Source organism: Vulpes vulpes, chromosome 7 (genome assembly GCF_048418805.1).
Source record: "Vulpes vulpes isolate BD-2025 chromosome 7, VulVul3, whole genome shotgun sequence".
NCBI classification, from domain to species: Eukaryota; Metazoa; Chordata; class Mammalia; order Carnivora; family Canidae; genus Vulpes; species Vulpes vulpes.
Window position 1 is genome coordinate 107,201,926 of NC_132786.1, and position 25,996 is coordinate 107,227,921.

At 39.3% G+C, this 25,996-nt stretch overlaps 1 protein-coding gene across 4 annotated transcripts in view; it reads right to left on the reverse strand.

The window, feature by feature from the left end:
* The window catches only part of CPVL (carboxypeptidase vitellogenic like), a 127,035-nt gene that overhangs the window by 96,665 nt on the left and 4,374 nt on the right, over positions 1–25,996 (reverse strand). The window contains exons 2-5 of one of the 4 annotated variants that reach the window (XM_072764629.1): positions 24,993–25,136; positions 24,428–24,622; positions 12,733–12,920; positions 4,617–4,735 (exon numbers count right to left, since the gene is read on the reverse strand). In XM_072764629.1, coding sequence (XP_072620730.1) covers positions 4,617–4,735; positions 12,733–12,910 — 297 coding nt within the window. In that variant the 5' untranslated portion in view covers positions 12,911–12,920; positions 24,428–24,622; positions 24,993–25,136. Of the gene's footprint in view, positions 1–4,616; positions 4,736–12,732; positions 12,921–24,427; positions 24,674–24,992; positions 25,137–25,996 lie in introns of all 4 variants that reach the window. The other 3 variants (XM_072764628.1, XM_072764630.1, XM_025993089.2) reach the window with 3 other exon arrangements.

A 25,996-nucleotide genomic window follows, 5' to 3' on the forward strand; every position in this document is an offset into this window, starting at 1 on the left:
AGTAAAGGGGTGTAGGCCTAACTCTAAATCTCTCTGGTTTGGACTCCATAATATTTGAGGCAAAAATCCAATAAATCATCTATCTTTGATATCTATAAGACAAATCTAGGGTATCTTCCTCTAGTGGGAAGAATTCTAATTGTAAAAATAATCACCTCATGCCTTATCTTCTCAAACGAGGAAAGCCTCATTCTTGCCTTATAATCTCTACCCAGTAGCAATAAATCCACACTCTTCGCTGATGTTCAGCGACTTCCGATTTAGAATTGCCCCATTCCTGATCTCTTCTAACCTCCCACATTGCAACTGGTTTAGTTCTGCACAGTATTTGTGTTAATAAACAGGAAAACTAATAATGATAATGATGATGATAATGAAATAATAGCAATAGAAACTCTACTTACTATCAGGCATCAGTCTAAGGCTTTCCCACATTCTTTCATTTGTTCCAAAACCGGTGTCAGGTAGGTATCATGATCCTCACATGTGGTGTATACAAACCAAGGTTTTGTACAAGCCTGACTAATTCAAGAACTGTCATGTTAATGCCTAGTCTAGCACCTTCCATGGCCAGTTTTCTCAGGATCAACATACAATGATCAAAAGAAAAGAGGACTAGTTTTAAATTCAAAGTTCTGCAAATTTCTAGTTGGGCAACTTGGAGCTAATGATTTAATCTCTGTAATCCTCTTCATCTATTAAACAAGGATAATAATTGCTTTTTCGTGTGGTTACTGTAGGGATGCAATAAGAAAATGCACAGTGCTTAGCACATAGTCAATGTTCAATTAACAATAGTCATTATAATTATGACATTTTTATTGGCCTCATTACACTTTTTCTACCATGCCAAATGCCTATTATTCCTCTTGCATATTGCATCCCCACTGCACATCAATTTCCAGCTCTAGAATCCATTATGCACTGATTTGTATACAATAACAGAGAAGTCTCACAGAACTAACAGGAAGACAAAACTAATTTGAGAAACACCATCCTCCCCAAAATACTCAGAGGATATTACAAGTGTGGCATCCTTCCTGGATCTCTTATTTTCTCTACCTTCAATTTTTGTAGAGGGTCATTTCTCTCCTGGTGATAATATCAGCTGCTTTCCTGTGACAGGCAAGGAACTAATATTTCTGCCAAATGAAAGGTACTCTTCCACTGTCTGGGTGACACTGCTTCTCCTTCTCACATGCTTTATCTTCTTCACCCAAACTGGCCTGTTTCATAATTTACAGCCTGACTGGCTTGGCAAAAATGGTTACTTTGGGGCCTCGGATGCCAGCTGTGTGTGTGGGCTCCCTAGGTAAGGGGGGCCCAGAACAGTCGATCCTGGCTGCCACTTGGTGACACTTGTCAGTGGTACCATCTTTCCATCCTGCTTGTTTCTCTCCTGAAGCTGAGCCTATCACTGCCAATAGAACACACTGCACTCAAGCATCTTCTTTCCTGTTGTGGCGGCCTTGAGTTTATATCTTCTGGGATCATCTTAGAATAGGTTTAAGGCTATAGTCCTGGGCTCAAAAGAACATAATCTGGCCAGGGGACACAGAGGTAGATCTTCATTTAATTAAGGGGGGACACTAACAGCTCAGTCCCTGTTTAATGCAGTGGGGGTTCAGATGTCAGTCTGGCAATCAGGACAAGGTACAGAATCTAAGCCCACTTACCCAACTGGCTTTCCAGTCCCAGTGTACGACCTATGCTCTAGATGAAGCTGTACACCTGCTCAGAGGCAACCGAAGAAAGAAATGACTGAGTCTTTGTTTTGTTTTCATTTGACTACTTCGCTCACCATTAATCCCTGTTTTCACAAATCTGGATTATTACTATCAAAGATGCAAAATACAGAAGTCAATGGGGGAACTTCCTGGTATCAGAAACAGCCACCAAAGCAGAAGAGGAAGTCGGAAATGGGGTTTCTTGGGGTTAAGGGAGACAGAGACCTCAGGGGAAATGGAGGAACACCAAGCAGGATTAGAGGAACACCTTAGAGGAACACGAAGCCATTTTAGGAAAGTTGACCCCACAGGCTACACTCCTCTCTTCAGGCTCGCATTCCAGCCCTCACCCAGGGGGTGCATGGGACAACCCATCACCCGCACTTGTACCACTTTAGCTGGGAGAGGTGTTTCTTTTTGGTAAAAGGGATGTAGATCACTGTGGTGCCAGAAGCACCAGAAGCAGGACAGTGGCCTGTAGGCATAAACCATGGTTTCTCAAGCATGGTCCATCTGGTAATTCTACAACCTGTTGGCCTCTTCCAATTTATAAATCAGAGTCTCTGGGAAGATTTGGAAATAATTCTTAAATACAATAAAATGTGGGAATTACTGAGGAAGAACATACTAAGAATCATAAATCTAGGCAAAAAATCAGGTACCCATTTTGTACAGAATAATGGCCTTAAAAGTGTCCATGTCCAAATGCCCAGATCCCGTGAATAGTTAAGTCACAAGGTAATTGGCAATAAAGGTAGCTGATGGGATTAAGGTTGCTAGTCAACTGACCTGAAAATAAGGAGATTATCCTGGGTTATCCAGTGGGCCCAATGTAATCAAAAGGGTCCTTAAACATAAAAGAGGATAGCAGAAGACAAGAGCCAGAGAAGGTCATGTGACCACATGGAGTTGACCAGAATGATGCAATGGGAGAAGGATTCAGCCTCCTTGCCAATGCAGGCTATGAAGACAGAGGAAGGAGCAATGAAGCAAGGATTCTGAGCAGCCTCTAGAAAACACAAAAGGCAAGGAAACAGATCCCTGCTAAGAGTCTCCATTAGGACCACAGATCTGCCAACACCTTAATTTTAGCCCAGGAAGGCCTATGTCAGACTTCTGATATACAGAACTGTGAAATAATAAGTTTGCATTGTTTAAACCACTAAGTCTGTGGTAATTCGTACAGCAGCAATAGAGAACTAATATAAAAGCTTTATGATAAATGCCTTTATTCAATGATATTAAAAGGTGTGATATTAAAAATGCACATATATAGCATGGTTTCTGAAAGGCATAAAGTTTAAGAGATTTCCAAGAACACACACCCAAAATCTCCACATGTTAGAATGAGGTCATATCGCATGAGGCTTAATTTATACCAGTTCAATCGTATTGGATATTTGGATATTTCCCTCCATGCTTCTAAAGATCCATTCTCTACTCCGCTCTGTGCCCTGGTACACAGGCTGCTGAGGACTGAACTCCCTCACCTCTGTTTCCCAGATGGGTTCCACCAATGGGAGGTAGCAGCAGGAGTCTGGAGGGCACTTGGGTGCCAACATTGCACCCAATGAGTTCTCTCCTTTGATTTTGTGCTCTAAGCACCTCACTTGCATACTCAACAGTAACACCAAGGAAAAAATAAAAAACTCTAGGGTCCAGCACAGTCTTCCCAGAGTAGGTGAGAGCCGGAAGACTACTATGAGCCCAGCCAAAAAGCGTCTGGAATGCCCCACCAAATCTTACATGTTTCCTCCCATCAAACAACTATGTGGTCAACTATGTCACAGGCCATGGCTGGGAAGACAAATGAGAAGTTAAGAAAATACAACCCAATAGTACCAACAAAAGCAATTTAATTTGAAAAAAACTACCCTAGTGTAAACAAATTTTATACAAGCAACGCTACTATATGCAAATCACATGCAAATATAAATACAACCCTCCCTAGGGATAGCTTTTTCTTTGTTTTCTCTAGTTTCTAAACCAAATCCAATTTGGAAAGTAAAAATAGAAAATTATCCTGTGGTGGGACAAAATTTATTTATAAATAAAATTTACTTATTTATCTCAACACCTCTACCAATACCGCCCCCCCCCACCCACAGTACCCATCAGCCTAAAGTGATTTGTTCATGCTGAAGAATTGTGTGACACTGCCATGCACTAAGTAAGATGAGTAAAGTACAAGAACATACCTGGCCGTGTGTGTGTGTGTGTGTGTGTGTGTGTGTGTGTGTGTGTGTGTGTGTGCGTGTGTCTCGGCCTGTGAAAGTGAGGGATCCATCTTTTAGGAAGCCATCCTAGATCTGCAGTCCTCCCTACCTGTCCCTCAAAGACTCCCAAAATAAATTGTTCTCTCTCTTCTGTGGCCCCACAGAGTCCTACTCAGTGGGTCCTGGATGCATGAAGGGGTGAGTACAAAAATAATAATGAGCACTGCAAAGTCCGTGGACGGAGCAGCCATGGAAGTCCACAATGTATCAACTCTCGACATGCATTACCTGTGTACTTGGGGAATCTTCCCACTCCTTATCATCCATTGGCTCCCTACTGCCCATCCTTGCCCAAGATATTTTTAGAACAGAACAATGACAGAATGATTTATAAGAAGACTGTGGCAGGAAGAAGGTGATAATGTGAATATTCTGAATAAGGCTGCAAGGAATTTAAAAGTTGGACCTTCCCTGCAAACATTCGTTTCCTGCACATAAACAGGAACACCAGAGTCACTGGCACTTATTTTTAGAAAAAAAAATCTAAAAGATGCAAAAAAAATAAATAAGTAAAATAACAGTCCCTTGTTTGTAGGCTAACATTTCTGCCCTGGGGCAGCATTCTCAGCTGGAGAGGGGTAGTGTCCTATTAGGGCACTCTTAGCAGGCCTACCTGAGCCGGGAAGAACCAGAAGAAGAGGTTGCTGTTGTAGGTTTTATTCACGGTGATGTAGCCAGCGTAACTCTTCACATTCAATCCTGAGAAAGCAGTGACCAAACTCTCTGTTTTTGCTGGCGGAAGAAAAAGTTTACCCAGGGATTAGAAAAATAATACAGTGTAAGCCATCTCCCTCTTGGCCCGTCTTCTTCCCAGGGGCCAGGTCTGGGATGGATGATCCAAAAGGCTACAGAGGATTGGCACAAAGGTACTTACTGTAGCAAATTCCAGCCTCTCTTGGTCAATGCCACATACGCAACATTTACAACTTAGCCAAGGACAAGTGACAGTTTTGACATTTTTTGTGTGTGTGAACTATAAGATTTTTTTTTTTTTAAAGAAAAAGAGAATAGCACCTATCCTCAGTTCCAGTCTGAAAAGTAAGCCATGGTATTCGCATTTGGGTCCCTGGGAAGGCCAAAGCAGAAGTCACCCAGTTCCAAAAGGTGAGGCAGTTGCAAGAAAAACAACATAGCTAAGTAGCTCTTGGCCTCCGGAAGGCCTGTATCTCCACACTCTCATTATTATGAAAGCAAAAGGCCTGCCAGTTGCATTAAGGGAAATGGGCTGACGCATGTGGGCAGGGTGGGAGGCTGGGGAGGGTAGGGAGAGGCAGCCAGCGAGGCTAGGGGTGACCTCGTGGCTGCTCAGAGGAAGCCAAATAGGACAACAGGATAGTTGTAGAGAGCAGAGGTCATGGCTTTTTATGGCACCAAAGGGCAGGAACATGGAGGGGGAAGAGGGGCTGCTCAGATGGCTTGAGAACGTCCAGGAGTAAATAGTACTATGAGGTGCAAATACTTTATTTATTTATTTATTTATTTTTAAGATTTTATTTATTTGTTGGAGAGAGAGAACATGTGAGTGGAAGAGCAAAGGGAGAGGGATAAGCAGACTCCATGCTGAGCACAGAGTCCCACAGATGGGGGGCTTGATCTTATGACCCCGGGATCAGGTCCTGTGCCAAAACCGAACCCAAGAGTGGGATGCCCAACTGACTGAGCCACCCAGGCACCCCTCGAGGAGCTAACACTTTCAAGGCCACAGTCCTGAGGGCTTTACATTGGGCGGTAGGTATAATTATTAGCCCCACTTTACAGATGAAGTTCAGAGAGGGTAAGTAACTTGCCTGAGGTCACATAGCTAGTAAAGGGGAGCTGGGATTCAAAACTAACAGGCTGCAAGGCTGCAGAGTCTGTTCCTTCTCTCATCCTGCTACACTGCTCGGGACCAGAGAGTTATTCAGAAAGCATGGGTGGCAGGGAGTGAGAAGAGGAGCAGTGATTAGGAAAAGAATGGAGAAGAAACAGGAAACAGATGGTAGGGTGTATGGGGAACTAAAAGAAGAATCTGGGTGAAGAGAGGCTCGCTCCTTGGTGGTGACAAAAGCAAGTGTCCCCCAAGAAACGAATGATTCAAGAAAAGCTATTTATGTCTGACATGTATTAAGTTAGAAACTGGTTAATAGAGAGGAATAGGTCCAGAAGCCTGGTCCTTCACACATGCCACCAACTAAAGATGCCCTTAGTGGGGTGCTGGAGCCCAGAGGCTCTGGAGTGCTGTCAGTGCCTCTTCCCAACCTGGCACTCAGCAACATCCCTGCTAGCATGCAATGAACTGTGGTAAGGATGTTTATACTCAGGGATGGGGCTACAAATCAGGGCCCCACCCCCCAGAGCCGCTTGTGAAACTTAGCAGCACACCATGACCCAGGGGCTGCCAGTTTCTCTTTTAAAAAATAGCGTCCCTCCTCGCAGGGAGAGTCTCCTCTAGAACAGAACCGTTCCCTTTCCTTTGCCCTTTGCTGATCCTCATACTGCTACTGGCCGGCCCTGTGGGCCTTTGGGCAGTCATTTAACCTGCCCGTGCTTCAGTTTCGCATCTGCGAAGGTGGATGACCTCATGGGTCAATGAGAATAAGAGGCCGTATGCGTATAACCTTTAGACAAGAAGCTGGGTCTTCGGGAGCTCAGCTATTGTTACCTGGGGAATGCACCTGCTGATTAGAACAAGGAGCAGAGGCGATGGGGAGACAAAGGCAGGGTTTCTACAGCAGTTTCCAGAGGGTCCTGCTAAGCCAGTAGAACAAGGACGCAGGTTTCTGAATCAGGCAGACCCAGGTTTGCGATTCCAACTAGGCTCCCTGACAAGTTGCTTTATCTCTCAGAGTCTCTCTTTCCTCTTATGCAAAATGTGAGTACTGATTTCCCCACCCTGGGCTTTCTGCGAGGATCAGATGAAGAAAGCTGCACATAAAATGAGACTCCGGCAAGGGAAGAGAAGATTGTCACTAGCTCGCATGAGCCTCCCCACCTGCAGTCTAGAAGACTTTGCTTTTTTCTGGTTTAGTCCAGTTCCCCCAGGGAAGATCGCTTAACTCAATTCAGCTTCTCTAGCTCTTTCCGTGCTCTTTCCAAAGAGATCTATCCTTCCTTACCAGAAAAAAGGCAAAGAAACAAGAAAGGGAGAGGGGCATTTCAAGAAAAGGAAAAGGGAGATGTTTAGGGAAAGTGGTATGTGCCAGCCAACACCCTTCCCCCACCCAGCAGCCTTGCTTCCCTCCACCCTCTTTTGCTTCCGCTCTCAATTAGCCCAAAGAAGGATCACCCTCCAGGGCTGGGCAGCCTTTCAAAACCTTTTTTTTTTCTTTTGGCCATTTAAAAATTGAGATCTAATGCACATATAACGTTATATTAGTCTCGGATGTGCAACCTAACCATTCAATATTGCAAAGTGGTCACCACAATGTCTAGTAGATACCCATCACCACACATAGTTGCAAGTTTTTTTCTTATAACAAGCACTTTTAATATCTATTCCTTTAGCAACTTTCAAACATGCAATACAGTATTGTGAACTATAGTCACTCTGCCATACATTATTATATCCTCAGGACTCATTTCTTTTATAATTGGAATTTTGTATCTGAAACACTTCTGACATATTTTCCCCCAAACTATTAATCTTCTCAAAATCAGAGAACCACGCCCCCCCCCCCCCCACCACCACCAAAGGAGGATAGAGAACCGAAGATGGAGGGGTTGGGAATAAGTGAGATGTGAATCACAGAGAGGTAAGTGAGCAGGAGAGGATTCGAAAAAGAAGACTGAGAAAAATGAGAAAGGTCAAAGTAGAATGAGAAAAAAAGGAAATATATAATAGAAAGGAGCTGGCGGGAATGGAATATGGGAGAGAGATGATTGAATCAATCTATCTCTCTGAGGCCAGCACAGCACAAGGTCCGCTGGCCTACTCTGAAAATGACTCAGATGCTCCCCCGGCCCCTCCTTTTCTGAGGATTCCAAAGTTGCTTGCCTGCTATCTTTTACTCAGGTACATTTGCTGCCTTCCCTTCTAGACCAGAGGCTACTGGAAAGCAGGGAAATTGTCTTGTTTATTTTTGTACCCACAGAGATGCTGATTTAAGAACTCAAAGACATTCGATGCACACTTTTTAATGAATGTTAGTGAATGGATGCATGAATTAATAAACTAAAACCTGTCGCACTGACAATGCACTAAAATTAGCATATTTCTACAAAATCCTCCTAAGGAAGGCAGGCCTTATGAAGATCTTAAGAATTTAGAAGAACTTTTCCCTGCCTCACAAAAAAAGTGTTTCACTCCATTTCAACTTTTAAATTTCCCTTAACAAAATCATGGTAAAATAATTAAAAGTTCTTTCAACTAAAATGATATTTCATACTTTCAAATGTTGGGTTCATCCTTCCAGAGCCTATTAATGGAATGTGGAAAACAAATTCCCAAGATGTAGGAGTTTCTTACTTCCTGGAACTATGACTCACAACACAAATGTTCAAAACAGTTAAAAAAAGGAAAAGGTTTTCTTTGAAGTGATTTCACTTCCTCCTTATTATTTACTGCGGTTACCAATGTTTGTGATATTAACACTTTGAAAAAGGTTGGAATGTGACCAAAGAAGGACGTGAACCAGCTAGTCAGGGTGCACATCATATTCACAAAGCCTCCAGGATGGAGAAGACGCTGCCAGACCATAAGTCATAATAAATTTACACCTTATAACAAAATATTCTTTAAAGTTTGTGAAAAGGCAGTGTCTGTTAGAATTTTTAAATTTGCCTCCTTTATTCATTTTGTTTCAAGGGTTTATTCTAGCTGCAGAGAAAGCAAACATGCAATTACAATTACGCAAAACTAAATCAGCTAATTGGGAGATTAAAAAGTTAAAAATCCCTTTGTCTTTTTGTGAATTACTATTTATCTCAAGAATGTTCCATTGCGATCCTAAGACTCACGTTCCTAAGGTTTTGACAGACTCAATAAACAAAAGGGATTTAGGGGAATGTGCTGACCATCTGTCCAGGGTTTCCTGAACTTTCAGTAAAGCGGATGAATAAAATTATCCTTAATTATGTTATCAGGACTGCATTTGAATACCCAGATGTACCAGATTTCAGATCAGCCACTTAAAATTCCATTCAAAGATTTTGACAGTGTAACACAACTGTAGAAAGTGACATTACATCAGATTTACTATTTTAAATGTTGTCCCTTATCAGATGGTGATCCATCAGAGTTGGCACAGAAGGACAGAGGATGAAAACTACCTCCCTCAAGAGTTTCTTCACTGCTGCTGATGACCACAATGGTGAATCGCTTGTAGGCAACAAATACAAGAATGGGAGGGACACGGAAGGTCTCTCAGATGGGCTTCCCTATATTCTTTTCACTTGCTTCTTCCAGCTATATGATGTGACACACCATCACAGTCGTCTTCACCAAATGCCTCTATTAAAACTATACACATCCCTTCTCCATCTGCCCAAATCTTACCTAGTGCCTTTCAGCTCTGGATCTAGTCACACAGTGCAGTGGCTCATAGGTGGGGTTCTGGAGTCAGCAAAGATAGGTTTTAATTCCACCTTTGCCACTTACTATCGTTAAATGACCCTGAGCAAGATACATAATTTCTCTGGGCCTCCGTTTTCTCATCTGTAAAATGGGAACAATAATTATGCCTTCTTCATTAGGGTTGCCCTGAGTATTAAATAAGCTAAGGTGTGGGTTACACCCATCTCTGGCACGTGATCAGGTCTAAAACTTAAATTCCACAAAAATTTATGTAGTGCCTATTACATACAGAAATTGTGCTAAGTCCTGGGAATATAATTATTAAATATTAGCCATTTGCTATTTTGACTACTACACTAGTACCATTTTCTGGACTCTACCAACCAATAGGATAGCTTCCTTCTCAAAATTTCCAGCATGCCTACTTCAAATGTAATACTTTAGTGTTTTAGCTCACTGTCTTATTCCTTGTTTCATGTGTGTGCATCTGGTCACTTCAGAATAGCACAAGAGTCTTGGGGTGCATGGGTGTCTCAGTCAGTTAAGTTTCTGCCTTTGGCTCAGGTCATGATCTCAGGGTCCTGGGATCGAGCTCCTCGAAGGGCTCCTTCCGCAGCAGGGAGTCTGCTTCTCCTTCCCCTTCTGCCCCTCCCCGACCTCATTCTTTCTCTCTCTCTCTCAAACAGATAAAATCTTAAGAAAAAAAAAGAACACAAGAGTCTTAAACAAAAGGAAATAAATTATAGCAGGCATATAACAGAAAAGAAGTCAAAAAACCTGTGTCCTAAACGCATCTCTGGTACTCTTATCTACACCTCCTTGGGCAAGTCATGTAAGGTACTGGAGTCTTGAATTCCTCTCACCTATGGATTGGTAGGACTGGTTATGAGTATTCAACTCCTTTCGGCCCTAAACTGAAAACATGCTTTGATTTATTGTTAATGGGGATCCCTGGGTGGCACAGCGGTTTGGCGCCTGCCTTTGGCCCAGGGCGCGATCCTGGAGACCCGGGATCGAATCCCACGTCAGGCTCCCGGTGCATGGAGCCTGCTTCTCCCTCTGCCTGTGTCTCTGCCCTCTGTCTCTCTCTCTCTCTCTCTCTGTGTGTGACTATCATAAATAAATAAAAATTTAAAAAAAATAATTTGATTTATTGTTAATGAACATAATCTAAGTCGTCAGTGCCCATTTATTTAAGAAACCGAAAAATGGTGATCCATTTTGGTGGATTTGGATATTTTGCTTCTTCATATATGTCTAGCAATGTGAGCCTGTGCCACTGGGATACCATCTTTTCATGACTTTTCCACATCAAGTAAAAATGAATCTTTTTTTTTAAAGGACTGACTACATCATCAACTGTACCCTGATGTACACTGACTACACTACTAAAGTTTTTCACCTTCTCTTAGAAAAGAGATAGGAGATGTGGAATCATGTGTATGCCAGAAGACATACGACCAGGACTCAAAAGCACTTTTAAGATACAAGAATGTGTTGGTTTTAAAGCAAACGAAACAAACAAAAAAAATTGATGATATCCTATTGGCTATGATTATACTTCAAGTAAAGAAAAGTTGCTTTATTTTAGAACTTTTCTATAGAGGACTTATTTTTGACTTTATCTTTGATCTTTTTTGATAGACTTATTTTTGATCTTTAAAATAAATATTTCCCTAAAATATCCAGTATCACTTCCACATTCTCATGCTATCTACCAACCTAGCAGCCTCCCAGTCATTAACTAGGTTTTCCCACCTGTGATTAGAGATAAACTTCAGTCCTTCAAAGCAAATGCCCCCATCTATGTGCCAGCACCATGTCTCTCATCTACTTAAAGAAAGTACTCCTGGGGCACCGGGTGGCTCAGTCAGTTAAGTGTCTGACTCTTTTTTTTTTTTTTTTTTTTTTGACTCTTGATCTCAGCTCAGGCATGCATGATCTCAGGGTTGTGGGGTCGAGCCCCATGTCGGGCTTTGCAATCAGCACAGAGTCTGCTTGTTCCTCTCCCTCTGCTTCTCCCTCTACATCCTCCACTGGCTCACATGAGGTCTCTCTCAAATAAATAAATAAAATCTTTTAAAAAAAGAAAGAAAAAGGCAAGTACTCCTGAAATCGTTACCCCCACCCTGATCAACTTCCCCCTCTGTTGGATCATTCCTATCAGCAAATACATGTCTCTTACCTTCTTAAAAACCCTTCCTGCCCCCACAGCCCCCTCCAGCCACCACTCCATTTCTCTGATTCCTTTTACAGACAGCATCTCAGAGTAGCTGCCTCTGTGCTATTTTACAGTTCAGGAGCCTACTAAGGTCCAGAAAGACAAAGTAATTTATCTACGCAGTGATTTTCCTAAATAAAAACAAAACAAAGCAAAACAAAAAACATTAAGAGCAGGGGCATATCATAAATTTTAATATCTGATGATAGCAAATGACACCCTTTTCCCTATTAGTAATATTATAGAAAACCCCACAATTTCTAAATAAAAAGCCATTCACAAACACTAGTATTTATGGAGCAATGTACAGGTTACAAAGAGTCTTTATGTGCCTTTTGTCATCTGATTCTTAACATTCCTGCAACTTGACTAAGAGGTTATATCCCATCTTGTTAATGAGGAAACTGAGGCCTAGGAGGTTTGGGTAACTTGCTGGGCAGCGCGGCCCAACGCTGTGCCTGTGGTCAGAGGCTGAGGGATGAGATAGGGTGTAAATCCTGCAGCTACCAGTTGGTGTCCATGTGACTCTGGCAAGTAACTTAATCTCTGTCTGCTTTAGTGTTCTTGTGTGTCAGTCAAATGGATATAACACCTTGGGTTGGGAACCAGTAGCTGACGTGTATGAAGTTCTAAGGAGAGTATTAACTTTATTAAGTGCCCAATTGTGGCCAGGCACTATGCTAGTTTTATAAATAGAAGTGTAAAAATACCAGAATATATTTTGAATCCTGTAAGATAATTGCTTAAAAAAAAAAAAAAAAAAAAAAACTGTTGGGCAGCCTGGGTGGCTCAGCAGTTTAGTGCCGCCTTTGGCCCAGAGTGTGATCCTGGAGACCAGGGATCAAGTCCCATGTCGGGCTCCCTGTATGGAGCCTGCTTCTCCCTCTGCCTGTGTCTCTGCCTCTCTCTCTCTCTCTCTCTCTCTCTCTCTCTGTATCTCTCATGAATAAATAAATAAAATATTTTTTTAAAAATGTTGAAAATATGCCAATGGTTTTCTGATTTTATTAAACTTACCTTCTTTGAGTTTCCCAGCTTCAATGTAGGGAGTAAGAAATAATGGCTCTCCTACGTCTCCTTTATGTGGTACGGAAACCTGAGCTCTTTTGTATAATGAGTGAAAGAGCCCATCGCCACCAGGGCAGAACATGAACAGGGCCACCAAAACAATCGCCTTCCACATGGCACCAACCATTCTCCTAGTCCTAGGATGAAAACAACAAATGATTCCAAAGAGTAAATATATACCAGCCTTTTGACATACAAGATATTCATTTATTTTCATTCAAAAAATATGTATATTGTAAAAAAAAACAAAAAACAAAAAACAAAAAACAAAACCAACGCAGTGGTTTTGTGTGTCAAAGTATATTGTGTGTCAAAGCCCCTTGCAAAGCATCTTGGATACCACCTGAATAAAACAGACCCAACCCCTGCTTACCCTGAAGTGAACTGTCTAAGGGACAAGGAGGAGCTGTTCATGGATTTATCATTATCACTAGAAAGAACTTATATTTCTAAAACTGTGGTCTAAAAAGTAAATTCAGTACAGGATTAGATAAAGCCTCAAGACAACAAGGACTCTAACTCATCACCGAATGAGTTGGCAGAGACAGTTATCGACCACAGGAAGGGAGAGGACTGAGAACACACCTCAGACTAGGAGAACCCAGGAAGGCCTTACCATTCGGATGTGAGTAAAAGGTGGGTGGAACCCAGATGGGCAGGAGAAATAGGGAAGGCATCACTGATGGGTAAAACAGCTTGAGCAAAAGTGAGACTTCAGTTGTCCATGGGTACTTTGTAGAGAAATTTAAAATAAAATGGATTTCCGCTTACCCCTTCTCTTACAAACCATAAACTTTGATTCCGAGAACAAAAAAGAAAGAAGGAAGAAAGGGAAGGTCCTAAAACTATCCCCTATAGCTAGCTATTAAGCTCAAGACCTACACCTCAAACTTTATGAACACAGCTCCTCAAGGGTCTTCAAATCTGGCGTTTGCCTATTTATCTCAGCTGATAACAATAATGGTTTAAAATTGTATGATGATTTCCCTAAACTTCTACATAAACATGTAACTTGTATTTACAATGGACTTTCCCAGGTGTTTTCAGTTGATTTGAATATCTTAATAGCCTGACCGAGAAATCAAACATTATCATCACCAATTTTAGATAAGGAAAACTTGATTCAAAAGACTATCTTATCCAAGGACATGCTGAATCCCATCAAGGCAAAGACCAGATTAAGGTAAATCAGGGGTAGAGGCAGGGCTGGATCTCATTTTTTTCTGAAATTTTGATGTTTTGTTCATCATGGATTTTTTTTGTATTAATTTTGATGTTTTCCAAATATTGCATTAAAATACTATGTATCATGATTATTGAGTTTTTCGGTACTCTCTTAAATTTTACCTTGGGCAGGGGCCTCAGTTGATTTACCTTAATCCTTAATGCTAAGTATTATGATCCTGTATCAGTGCTATTATTACTCTTCACTACTAATTAAGCATGATCCAAATTCTTAGCTCTAAAGTCTAAGTAAAGTACATGAAATGAATAAATACTTTACTCATTCAGGTTTCTGGATATAGAAAGAAATATATAATTATGCAAATATAATGTCTGCTTTGGACTGCTTAAAATAGTGCTTTAAAAATACCATGCCATTAAAACATCTAAAAACACGAAATGTGTAAAAATCTATTACCACATGCTTATCACAACCCAAGTTGGCACAACATGAAAATACTGGTTGTAACAAATTTTAGACACAATTCTCCAATAAGATAAACATTTATAATTATAATTTGATCGAATATACAATGCTTGTCAAATCTTTCATGGTTAGCTTAATAGAATTCCCCATACTTCATGTAAACAAGCCCAACCAAATATAATATGTAGCTAAAAAATGGTTTTGCCTATTATTGACTATAATAAGGAACAAAATTAATTTAAAAACTGAAATTAGTCCCAAGAAGCCCAAGGGTAACGACCACTATTGCACTGATAAAACTTTTTGTTTTTTATTATGTGCACTTGTTACACTGATGTTTTAATAACATAATTACTTTCAAGGAATACTTAAAATCAACAATCTTACTAGCTGGTTCAGGAAAAAAAATCTGTGGAATTAAAAAAATACTGCAAGAAGCTCTTCCAGTAAGAGGTTTTTTGTTTTTTGTTGTGTTGTTTTTTTTTTTTTTTCCTGGCGGCAGAAACAAGAACCTAATCACACCATCTAATTTCTCAATCTTCCTGTTGCAAACCTCCAGCTCCCTTTAATGGAAGTCATTAATATTTAAATAACCAGGGTAGTAACAACACTTCCCCTTGTAAGCAGATGTTGACTCAAAGATGTTAAAGAAGGAAAGAGGTAAAACTCATCTTGTTTTAATTGACATAAATCTAATACGTAAAAGTAAGAGTTGGGTCAATTTAGCAGATCTCATTAACATTTAATCAAATAACTATTAGACTCATGGTTTCTCGTGTTGGTGAATTAAAGCAACAACATACTTCATTTCATAGTTCCCATTTAACCATCAGAAATCCTGAATTGTGCTTGGCTGTCACCTCTCCTCACAAAAATGAAAGCTATAATCACAAATGGAGAAGTGTTTTTTTTTTTTCTTAAATCCTTCTCAAATGTTTTTGCTTATGCTAAATTAGCCTGAATCTTATCATGTATTGAACATTTTTTGAGTATTTTCTAAACAAAAAATCTGGTACTAGAAGCTATTGCCCACAGAAAGTGAAAAGAAAAAAAAAACCATACAATTTATCATGTCTATTTGAAATAATATGAAAACATTGATGCTATTTCCAGTTCAAACACATCATATTGAAGGATTCAGGCACACTGTTCCTCCTAATATTTAGAAACATAAAAATCTAAGTAAATACAAAGCAATATTGGCAGAATTAAGTAACCTAAAGGTCAAAAGTATATGATTTGCTAAAATTGTCTTACTAAACTTTAAATATTACAGTTGGCAACCATATGTCCAAAGTACAATGTTTTTCTATAAACACAGCTATTTATCATAGTGTTCTTTAGAATAATAAAAACTGTCAACATTGCAAGCAATTTAAAATAAGTAAGTTGTTGTACACCCAAAAGATGGAATTATACACAGCAATTCAAATGATGAGAATATTTTGGAAAATATATTAAAACATTAGGAAAGAAGACCAATTATACTGGATATATGGTAGTTTCTCCTTAATTAATACTTCTTTGAAATTTCTAAGTTTTCTACAAGAATTACTCTTATAATTAGAAAAAATTAGTTTTTGGTTTTGCTTTTGTTAAGATAAAGTGAAGCAACTGAGAGACATGGCAAAAAATGCTTGTTCCTTATTCCTTGTTATACCTGGTTATGACCTCTTGCGTTTCCTAGGAATAAGGGTTCTGTTTGTTCTTTATTAACATTCTTCTTTCTCTAACATTCTATGAAGATGTGTCTTGATCTCCTAGAGCCATGGAACCTCAAGACTCAAAGTAAACTTTCTCTTCGGTAAATTATAGGGCTCTGCATAAATGTGAGCTGCTTTATAATAATAATTACTATTGTTATATTGTATTTAATTCTGCCTGGAATAGAGTCCATAACAAATGTGTACATAATTGGTATTGGCATATATTTGTTGAATTGATGTGTCTAAATAGTGAATCATATTTTTGACAGTTTGAGATATTAGATATTCATGTGGCCCAATTCTTTCATCTTGGAGACTAGAAAACTGGAGTCAGAGAAGTACGTAAGTGACTTAAGATTACACCATTGGCAAGTAGTAGGGCCAAGACTCAAAGCAAGAATTTATTTATGGCTCTAAATCGAATCTGCTTTCCACACTTCCATCTTTGGTCACAATTATATTCAGATAATTCTGTTATTGTCTCAATAGATAATTAACAGCCTGTAACACTCCTAAATCCCTTTCACAGATCATTAGAGCATGCAGTAAAAAATAACAAATGGATAAACAGAAATATTAATAAGTAAATCTTCCTAGAGAAATTTGTTTTTTAGAAACAGTTGACCTTAATCCAGGTTTTGTCAACTAATACACTGACACTTCAGCAAGACAGTGGACTTCTCTGAATCCCAGTCGATGCTTTTAAAACCAATGGCTACTTTCCAGGATCTCTGAGAGCTAGTTGTTCAACAAAGCCATTGTTAGAAATTAAACTATAAAAGCTTACCATGTAATAAGTTTTCTTCAAAAACATAAGTAATAAATACCTAAAACTCATCACTTCATAACTATTTACAACATTTACCAGAACTCCAGGGTTACGGTGTTTGTAGGGGTGGGCAGATGACATAATGGTTTGCTACAGTGCATTTCTTTCCATCTCTGTGAAGTCTTGTTGGTATCCTGAAATCTGCCATGGTGGGAGTAGTTACACCTCAGAAATCAGCAAACACCCCCACTCCCAGAGAGCTGGTTTTTAAACATTTACCTACACATGGTGATGTCATGCTCCTAATTTGAAAAATGAGCTGGAAACTACTTTCCATCAACTCACACTCCAATTCCAATTGAAGTGATCACCATTAGAGAAAAGAGAGGAAAATCCTGCCAAGTTGTCCTCTGTGTTTGAAAACAAGCATGAACATGATCAGATACAAGGCTTCTAGAAATGAAACCTGAAAAAGCCACTGGAAACTGTGGTTTAACAAGTGAAAAAAGAATCAAGAACTAAAACTCCAGAATGAGGACAAAGAAACCAAAGAGCAAATTATCAAGTCGTCCCTGTTCTCTCCTTCCTGCTTCCTTCTTTTATATTATAGATTATTCCAATCAAAGGATAGGAATCGTTCATATAATAAATGCTGTATGTGCAGTAAAATAGCTATTTGGATTCCGGCTCCATTTTAACTGTCTTTAGTAGCTCCCAACATAGTAAAAACATTCCCCCCAAAAAACAAAACAGGCCAGCTAGTAAAAGACATTTCCATGAAATTTGTAATAAAAGAAAGGTACAAAAAAGTGGTTCCTCTACTTTAAAAAGATTTAAGCACATCTCAAGATTATTCAAGCACATCCAAAGCACCCGAATCCTATAATGAAGAGCTATTGTGCAACCCTCACCTAAATACCAAATCTAGCTCTTTTGCTAAAAGATTTAGATGCAAACAAGTGGTCTATTTATTTATACAAACAAACTTTTATCTAAATAAACAAACTTCTGTATAAACAGACTTTTATTTTGAGGGATCCACTACTCATTTTCCTCAAGACATCATTTGAATTTCTCAAATTGATATTTGAAGTGCTCTTTTCCCAGGAAGGACATAGTACTAGACACACAAGGTGAGAGGTTTTAGGCAATCTTCTGCTGAGAGGGCAGTGAGACCATGCTTATCTCCTTTTCACAGGCCACCCCTCTGGCATCAGACAGGGGTGTCTAATCTTGCTAATGACTTAGTTGTTCCCATTCCCGCCATCTTATTTTTGGACTCAAGGGAAAGGGAGGTAAACTTGAGTTATGCAGCAGGTAGAGGATGAAAAGAATTAGGAAGAGGAGGAATAATATTATCTGACACAGCAGGAGGAAGCTTTACCTTGGAGTCTCACTCCAACCAGAAGGAAAATTTGAATGGGGGGTGGTGGGGAGAGTAAAAAGTAGACATGTCCCAAAATGTTAATAACAGTTTTAAAACAGAAAGACATCCTCATGATCCTCATGAGGCCTCATCATAGTAATACCAGTAACAGCTACCAATCATTGAACATTCTCTATATACAAGGAAATGTGCTAATTGCTTTATATTTTTATCTCTAGCCTTCGTAGGGCAGGTACTATTATCCTCCCACTTTAGAGATGAGAAACTAATCCTCAGAGAATTTAAGTTATTGGCTTAAGTTCACACCACTAATAAGTGGTAGAGCAAGGAGTTAAGGCCAATCCTAATCAGTCTACAAAGAATATTCTACAGTCGCAATACTGGCATCTCCCAAAATGTGCTATGTGGGCCAGGGCCCCTCCTCCTTATTCAGGTAAATCTGGAAGTATTATATATTATATCCCTGCAGAGTTAAACGATTATGTTGCTAAGAAGTTCTGTTGTAAATAAATCTGTTAAAACTTTAGCCCAGTATTTCCCAAACCAATTATTTTTGATCAGGAAAGAGTTCATATTTTTTCGTAATAACTAAACATTTTACGTAATGCACTCTGTGACCTTTATTTATTCAACAAAACATGGTGGTGAAACATCTACACCCTTGGCCCTTCCTGCTGGGCTAACACTTCAGTTATGGTCTGAAAACGTCTCTGAGTAGAGCTAGCTTTAAGGATACAATGCAAAAGCTCTGAGGTATGACTAAGTTTGGTTTGTTGTTGGTTGATGGGAGTACAGGCACATGATGAGTTCAGAGGGTCCTCAGGGCCAAAATACATAGAGTTTTAGCTGTATTCATATTCATTAGCATTAGGGAATATTAGGTCTAATCAGAATTGTGATATGTGAAATGATGGCTCTGGCTGGCATCTAGCAAGTAGACTACAGGAGAATAAGGCCAGGATATCAATTAGGAGACTGATATAATATTCCAGGATAGATGGCAGAGGCTCAAGCTAGGAAGTAACGGTGGGAGTGATGAGAAGTGTGAGCTACATTTTGTAGGCAAACCTACTGCTATTTACTAATAGACTAGACGCGATGGCTGAGGGGAAGAAAAGAAGTAAGGATGACTCCTAACATTTTTTGCCCAGAGCAACTTCATGGATTGTTATGGGTGGCATTGTGTCCCCAAAAAGATATGCTGAAAAAAATATCCCCAAAAAGATATGCTAACCCCAGGACCTCAGAATGTGACCTTATTTGGAATTAGTGTCTTTGCAGATGTAATCAGTTATATTAGAATGAGGTCATACCAAATTAGGATGGGACTTTAATGCTATGTAACTGGTATTTAGCAAAGAAACACACAGAGGAGAGTGCCATGTAAAGCCAGAGAAGACAGCCAAGTGACAGTGAGTGCAGAGACTGGAGTGGTGCATCTAATGAGCCAAGAATTACCAAGGATTGCTGGCAAACATCAGAAACAAGAAGAGTCAAGGAAGGGTCCTCCCTCCACCTCCTTCTAGAGATTGCAGAGGGAATATGGCCTTGCCAACATCTTGACTTTGGACTTCTATGTGAAACAATAAATTCTGATGTTTTTAAGCCTATCGGTTTGTGGTACTTTTTATAGTAGCCCAAGAAAACTAATACATGGAAAGTGGAACTAATAAACAACTGGAGGCTAAGAAAAATGTGGAAGGAGGCAGGATGGAGGAGGTAAAATTTGAGTCATCCACAATAAAATGGAAAAGAGAAGCTAAATTGATTTCTTATTAAGACATGTCTGGTATTATTATAAGTCAGGATTTCCCACGGGATCCTTCATGAAATATTAGTTCAGTAAGATATTAATAGATTTTAAAAGGGCAAAAGTTTGAGAAAATTTGGGTTAAACAAACTTAAATAGGCTTCCCGGTTTCAGAACATCTCCGAGCCTTTAATTTGTTGCTGGGCAAATGTGTTTATTTGACTGTGATACTATTCTTAGAGAGGTCCTGACTCCAGTGGTTTATACAAGACCTATTCAGATGAGGACACTAATTCCTAGGTAGAACAATTTTAAGTCCTGGGCTAATTTTCTTAAGCTCCCACTTAGCTATTATTAGACAATAAAGCTGGAATTCGAAGCCAGATCTAGGTGATTCCAAAGTCCATGTATTTTACATGTATCACTGTAAAAATGATATAATATAAGAAAATCTGCCTCCACATAACTTTTGACGTTATATGAAAGCAGAATTCTGGGTAAACTGGATTATTTCAGCATTTGCAAAACTTATAGGTGCTAAAATTGCAAGTGATTTAAGGGCATGTTTATCTGCAAAGAAGTGAAAATCACATGCCCAGAGAATGCTTTTTCTAGTGTACGTCTTTCAGTTTTGAAAACAATTTTTTAGGGGTAGCTGAAGCCCTCGGTCCTTTAGGACTTGGGGCAAAAGCACTATCTTTCAATGAGAAATATTTGTTCTGATGTAAATTAGCCCTATCCTTCTTACAATTAGCCTTCTTTTTGCTATCTACTGTGACTAAATTTCTCAAATAAAAAATTAAGATACATGGTGTGGCAAATACAAGTAGAAGACCAGGCACAATGGATGAGAATATTTTAAATGATGGTCTTGGGAAATTCTGCAATGTCTTCACCTTAACCACCGCTCCCTGAGATGACAAGAAACTGTTCCCTGATTCCAAAACAGACATATTATTGCAGAGAGTAACTGCTACGTAATACTCCCTTAGTTGAGTCTAATATTTCCTCATCTCCTTTTCCACACATTGTTTCATCTGGTCTTCAAAGTAGTTAGTGGCTCTCTAACAGAGACCCATGTTGATGGAGTAGAGCTGAGGTGGACTCCAAGTTCACTGGACCATCCACTCAATAAACACATATAGTTGACCCTTTATCAACATGAAGGTCAGGAGTATGACCTCCTGGACAGCTGAAAATCCATGTATAACTTTTGACTCCCCCTCAAATTTAACTACTAATAGCCTACTGTTGACTGGGAGTCTTACCGATAACATCAACAGTCAGGTAACACATATTTTGTATGTTATATTATACACTATATTCTTACATTAAAGGAAGCTAGAGAAAATAAAATATTATTAAGGGGCACCTGGGTGGCTCAGTCGGTTAAGCGTCTGCTTTCAGTTCAAGTCATGATCCCAGTATCCTGGGATCAAGCCCCATGTCAGGTTCTCCCGCTCGGCAGGAAGCCTGTTTCTCTCTCTGCCTTCACTCCTGTGCTCTCTCACTCTCTCATTCAAATAAATAAATAAAATCTTATTTAAAAAAATCAAACCATCCCAATACCTACACACAGCTAATCAAAGAACAACAAAGTCATGGACTACTTAGCAAGAACAAAGAAATACAGAACTGAACTCCTTCATTAAGTATTTTAAAATCAAGTATGCATAGTATCCAAAGTGGAGACCATAGAAAAAACCCACAGTCTTGTTGATCTGGTTCTCCTGCCTTAGAACCACCCTCTACAATTATCTCTATAGCTTCTGAAAAGTAAAACAAAACAAAACAAAACAAAACAAACCCCCAAAAAAACCTATTTTCACTCTCTTCCTTGCTGCATTCTCACTTCTGTTGTACCATCTTTCCCCAATCATTAATGATTCCCAGATTCCCAAATTCAGAGATCTTTATCTTAATTGCCTTCTCTGACACATTGACATTACTGTTTTAGTAAATTTGCCAAATCTGTGTAATGTGTGCTTTCATGGGTCTTCTAGAATGTTTTCTTTCATGGTTCCCTCTTCCTCTGCCTTCCCTTTAAATATTGGGTTTCCTAGGATTCTATCCTTGGTCCACAGCTGATCTCCCTCCATACATTCTCTCCAGGGTGGTCCCATTACTCTAGGTAGAACTTCTACTGACAGTATTCAAATAACCGCTCTTCTCTGAAGCGGCAGGCTCATCTACCCAGCCGCCTGCTGACATTTTCACTTGATGCCCAATGGGTATATCAAATTCAACTGGTCAAAATGGAACCTGATCATTCTGCTAAAGCACAGTGAATTGAACACATTTGTTTATTTCTGTTCCCTCATGAAACCGCTCTATTGTGAAATCAGAGACATTTTTTTTAAAGGTATAAATTTCATGGCCAAAGAAAACAGCAAACATGGCAGATCAAAATTTTGTTGTTACTGTTAGATAGAAAGTGAACAAAGTTTGCAGAGAATGAAAGGAGAGTATCAATGGGAAACAAGCTAATTCATGTCACAAAACCACAGAAAAGCAAATGGTAAGTACCAGACACTGCAGAAGGCAAGGGGCAGCATGGCACCAAAAACAGAGGGACAGGTTGAAGTCTGTCACAGAGGGTAAAGCCTCAGGCCCCACCTGACCCTGGCAGAGGAAGAAACTCCTTCTACAGAAAACTTACTCTCTGAAACATTAAGTCATAGAAACTCTAGACTTGAGAATATGAAATACTGGAAAAATTAGAGGCATCCAATTTAAAACCAAGAAAGTCTACATACTAATTGCCTCTGGCCTCTCCAACATTCAGCTCTAAGAAAGCTGGCAGCCAGGACTATATGCCTCTATCTGTCACCCTATGCAAGAGAATGAAGGATTCTTCTCTCAAATATCTAAATCTACTGGGAGAAAAGTCCTATACACACTTACTTGTACTCCAACGAAATATCTTGGACCCCACCAATCAACTTACCAGGGAGCCAGTGAACTGCTGGCAAATCCCTTCAACACAATGGAGCTTCCAATCAGCAACTTTCTCACACTTAATATAAAACTAGAATCAAAGAAATGCTGGACATTGGAAGAAAGCCTTTAATTTGAAGGAAAAAGCAAAAGAAATTATTTGAAGGGAATAAGATCAGAAGAAACAAAATCATGAGTGGAATAACTCTTCAAAAACAAAAAAATATATATCTTCAAGGAGATAAGAAGGTATTGGATTCATTAAACAATAGAATACTGCCTTATAAAGGAATGAAGGACAAGAACATGCTCCTGAAACATAAGATGGTAGCAATTTTAAGGTTTTGATAAAAGAGTGGGATAGTAAATACACATAAATCTCCTAGAAAATATAACTCAAAAGAAAAGGGCTTTAAAAAATAGGAAGAGAAAAGATAAGATAATTTGGGGATTGGTTCTGGAAGATCAGCATCCAACTAATGAGAGTTCTAGAAGAAGAAGGCAGATACAATTCAGGGGAGGAAATTATCAAAGAGATAATACACAGACACACAGCAGAGGTATGACTCAGGTTTAAAGGGACCGAAGTTCCTAGATTAAGGAAGGAAATGACACAGAACAGATTCTAGAAATAAAGAGACCGTCACCAACTTTCTAGAGAGAGATAAAGAGAGAGACATAGAGATATCACAAAAAAGAATCAAGGACCAAGATGTTATTAAGCTTTTCAATAGCAGCTACAACTAGCAGCTGGGAAGATATGCCTCCAAAATACTAAGAGGAAAATTTTCAAGTTAGAATTACATGCTCAGTCAAACTATCAAACAAGTGTGAGGATAAATTACAGAAATCTTCAGGTAGATATATATAAAGTTTCAAGAAATCATTTCTTACACAACACTACTCAGCAAGCTACTAGTAGATGTGTTCCACCAAAACAAGGAAGAAAACCAAGAAATAGGAAGTTGGAAATTTCACTAATAGGGGAACTAATGTAGAAGAGAAAACCCAAGATGACAGCTGAGCTACCAGTGCAGGTCAGAGCAGCAAGACAGAGCAATCCACCAGCAAGATCCCCAAGGGAAAAAAAAAGAAAAAAGATACGACTATCACATGAGTTTTTGTAAAAAATCGTATCTTTTTGTTTTGTTTTGTTTTGTTTTGTTTTTAAGTACAATTTGCCAACATATAGTATAACACCCAGTGCTCATTCCATCAAGTGCCCTCCTCAGTGCCTGTCACCCAGCTACCCCAACCCCCCACCCACCTCCCCATCCACAACCCTTTGTTTGTTTCCCAGAGTTAGGAGTCTTTCATGGTTTGTCACCTTCTCTAATTTTTCCCACTCAGTTCCCCTCCTTTCCCTTATAATCCCTTTCACTACTTATTATATTCCACATATGAGCGAAACCATATGATGACTGTCCTTCTCCATTTGACTTACTTCACTCAGCATAATACCCTCCAGTTCCATCCACGTTGAAGCAAATGGTGGGTATTCATCCTTTCTGATGGCTGAGTAATATTCCATTGTATGTATAGACCACATCTTCTTTATCAAGGTATAAAAATCATATCCATAGGATACTACCATTCTGTCAGCAGCTTTGGACAGAAGTCCTGATAGTGTCACGGAAAACTAAGCAATCCAAAAAGAGGCAGTTATTCACTTGATGAAGAGTATATAAAACTGCAAGAGAAAGGCAATGCAATTAGAGCATATTACCTGGTTCAGCAAGAAGTAATATCTGCATCATAAAGTAAACATCAGATATGGATTTAGCAACAATGAGACAGTGTATAGCCAATGAACAGGGTGGGGGGCAGGGAAGTTGAGATATAAGCTAAGAGTGCTAAATTCCCACTTTGATTAATAAGTTTATAGAAAACATCTCAAATTGAGAAAAAAAATGTAACTCTTAAACCAATAAGTCAAGAAATAGACTGAGTAGATTAGTTAGAAATTTGGAGTTAAATACTAGAAGAAACAGATAAAAGAGTCAGAGGACCTGAGTGGTTCAGTTGGTTAAATGTCTGCCTTTGGCTCCAATCATGATCCCCGGGTCCTGGGATGGGGCCCCATGTTGGACTGCTGCTCAGCGGGGAGTCTGCTTCTCCCTCTCCCTCTGCTGCTCCTCTTGCTCATGCTTTCTCTATCAAATAAATTTTAAAAATCTTAAATAAAAAAAAATAGTTGGAGGAAATCTTACAGATAATGGAAGGGTGAGGAGTGATAGAGAAAAGGACTAAATTTTTTTTTGATAAGAAGTGTAATAGGACTTCAATTTTTCACCTACATTTGTGTATTATGTTGATAGAAATCAAAAGCAATTAATAAGAACTCAAACACCAAACTTAGTATCTTCTTCCCTAAACATGTACCTACTTCTGTTTTCTGTCTTCCTTAGAAATACCGTCCAAGTGCTAATACCTTATGTTTTAACTATATCTCTCAGTTAAGCTGACAGTCTGATCCAAAGGTGGGAAGTTAAAACACACACACACACACACACACACACACACACACACACACACACAACAAAACTACAAGCACAAAATGACATCACTTAGGCCAAGTCCCCAAACGAGAGCTTAACCCATAATCTAATTACAGTTTCAACTTTCCCCATAAACGTAGTCCTAACTAGTCAGTCAGGGATTTTCTGATGGGTACTAGTGAGTCTTCCCCCATGGGAAGATGAGGTCATCTGCATGATAAGACCCCTCCCCTCTCCCCCCTAAGAGACAGATGAACAATTCTTTTCTTTTGCTAATAACTTTCTTTCCCCACTCTCCTATAAAAACCTTCCATTTTTACAGCTCCTCAGAGATCCTCTCTACTTGCTAGCTGGAATGCTGAAATTCAGAAATCACTTAATAAAGCCAATTAGATCCTTAAAAAAAAAAAAAAAAAAAAAGGAAAGGACAGAAAAGAAAAGAAAAAATGAAATACTCTCAAAGCACTGAAGCTAGAAACTCCAGATTCTTGATTTATCTCTCTCCTTGCTGCCTT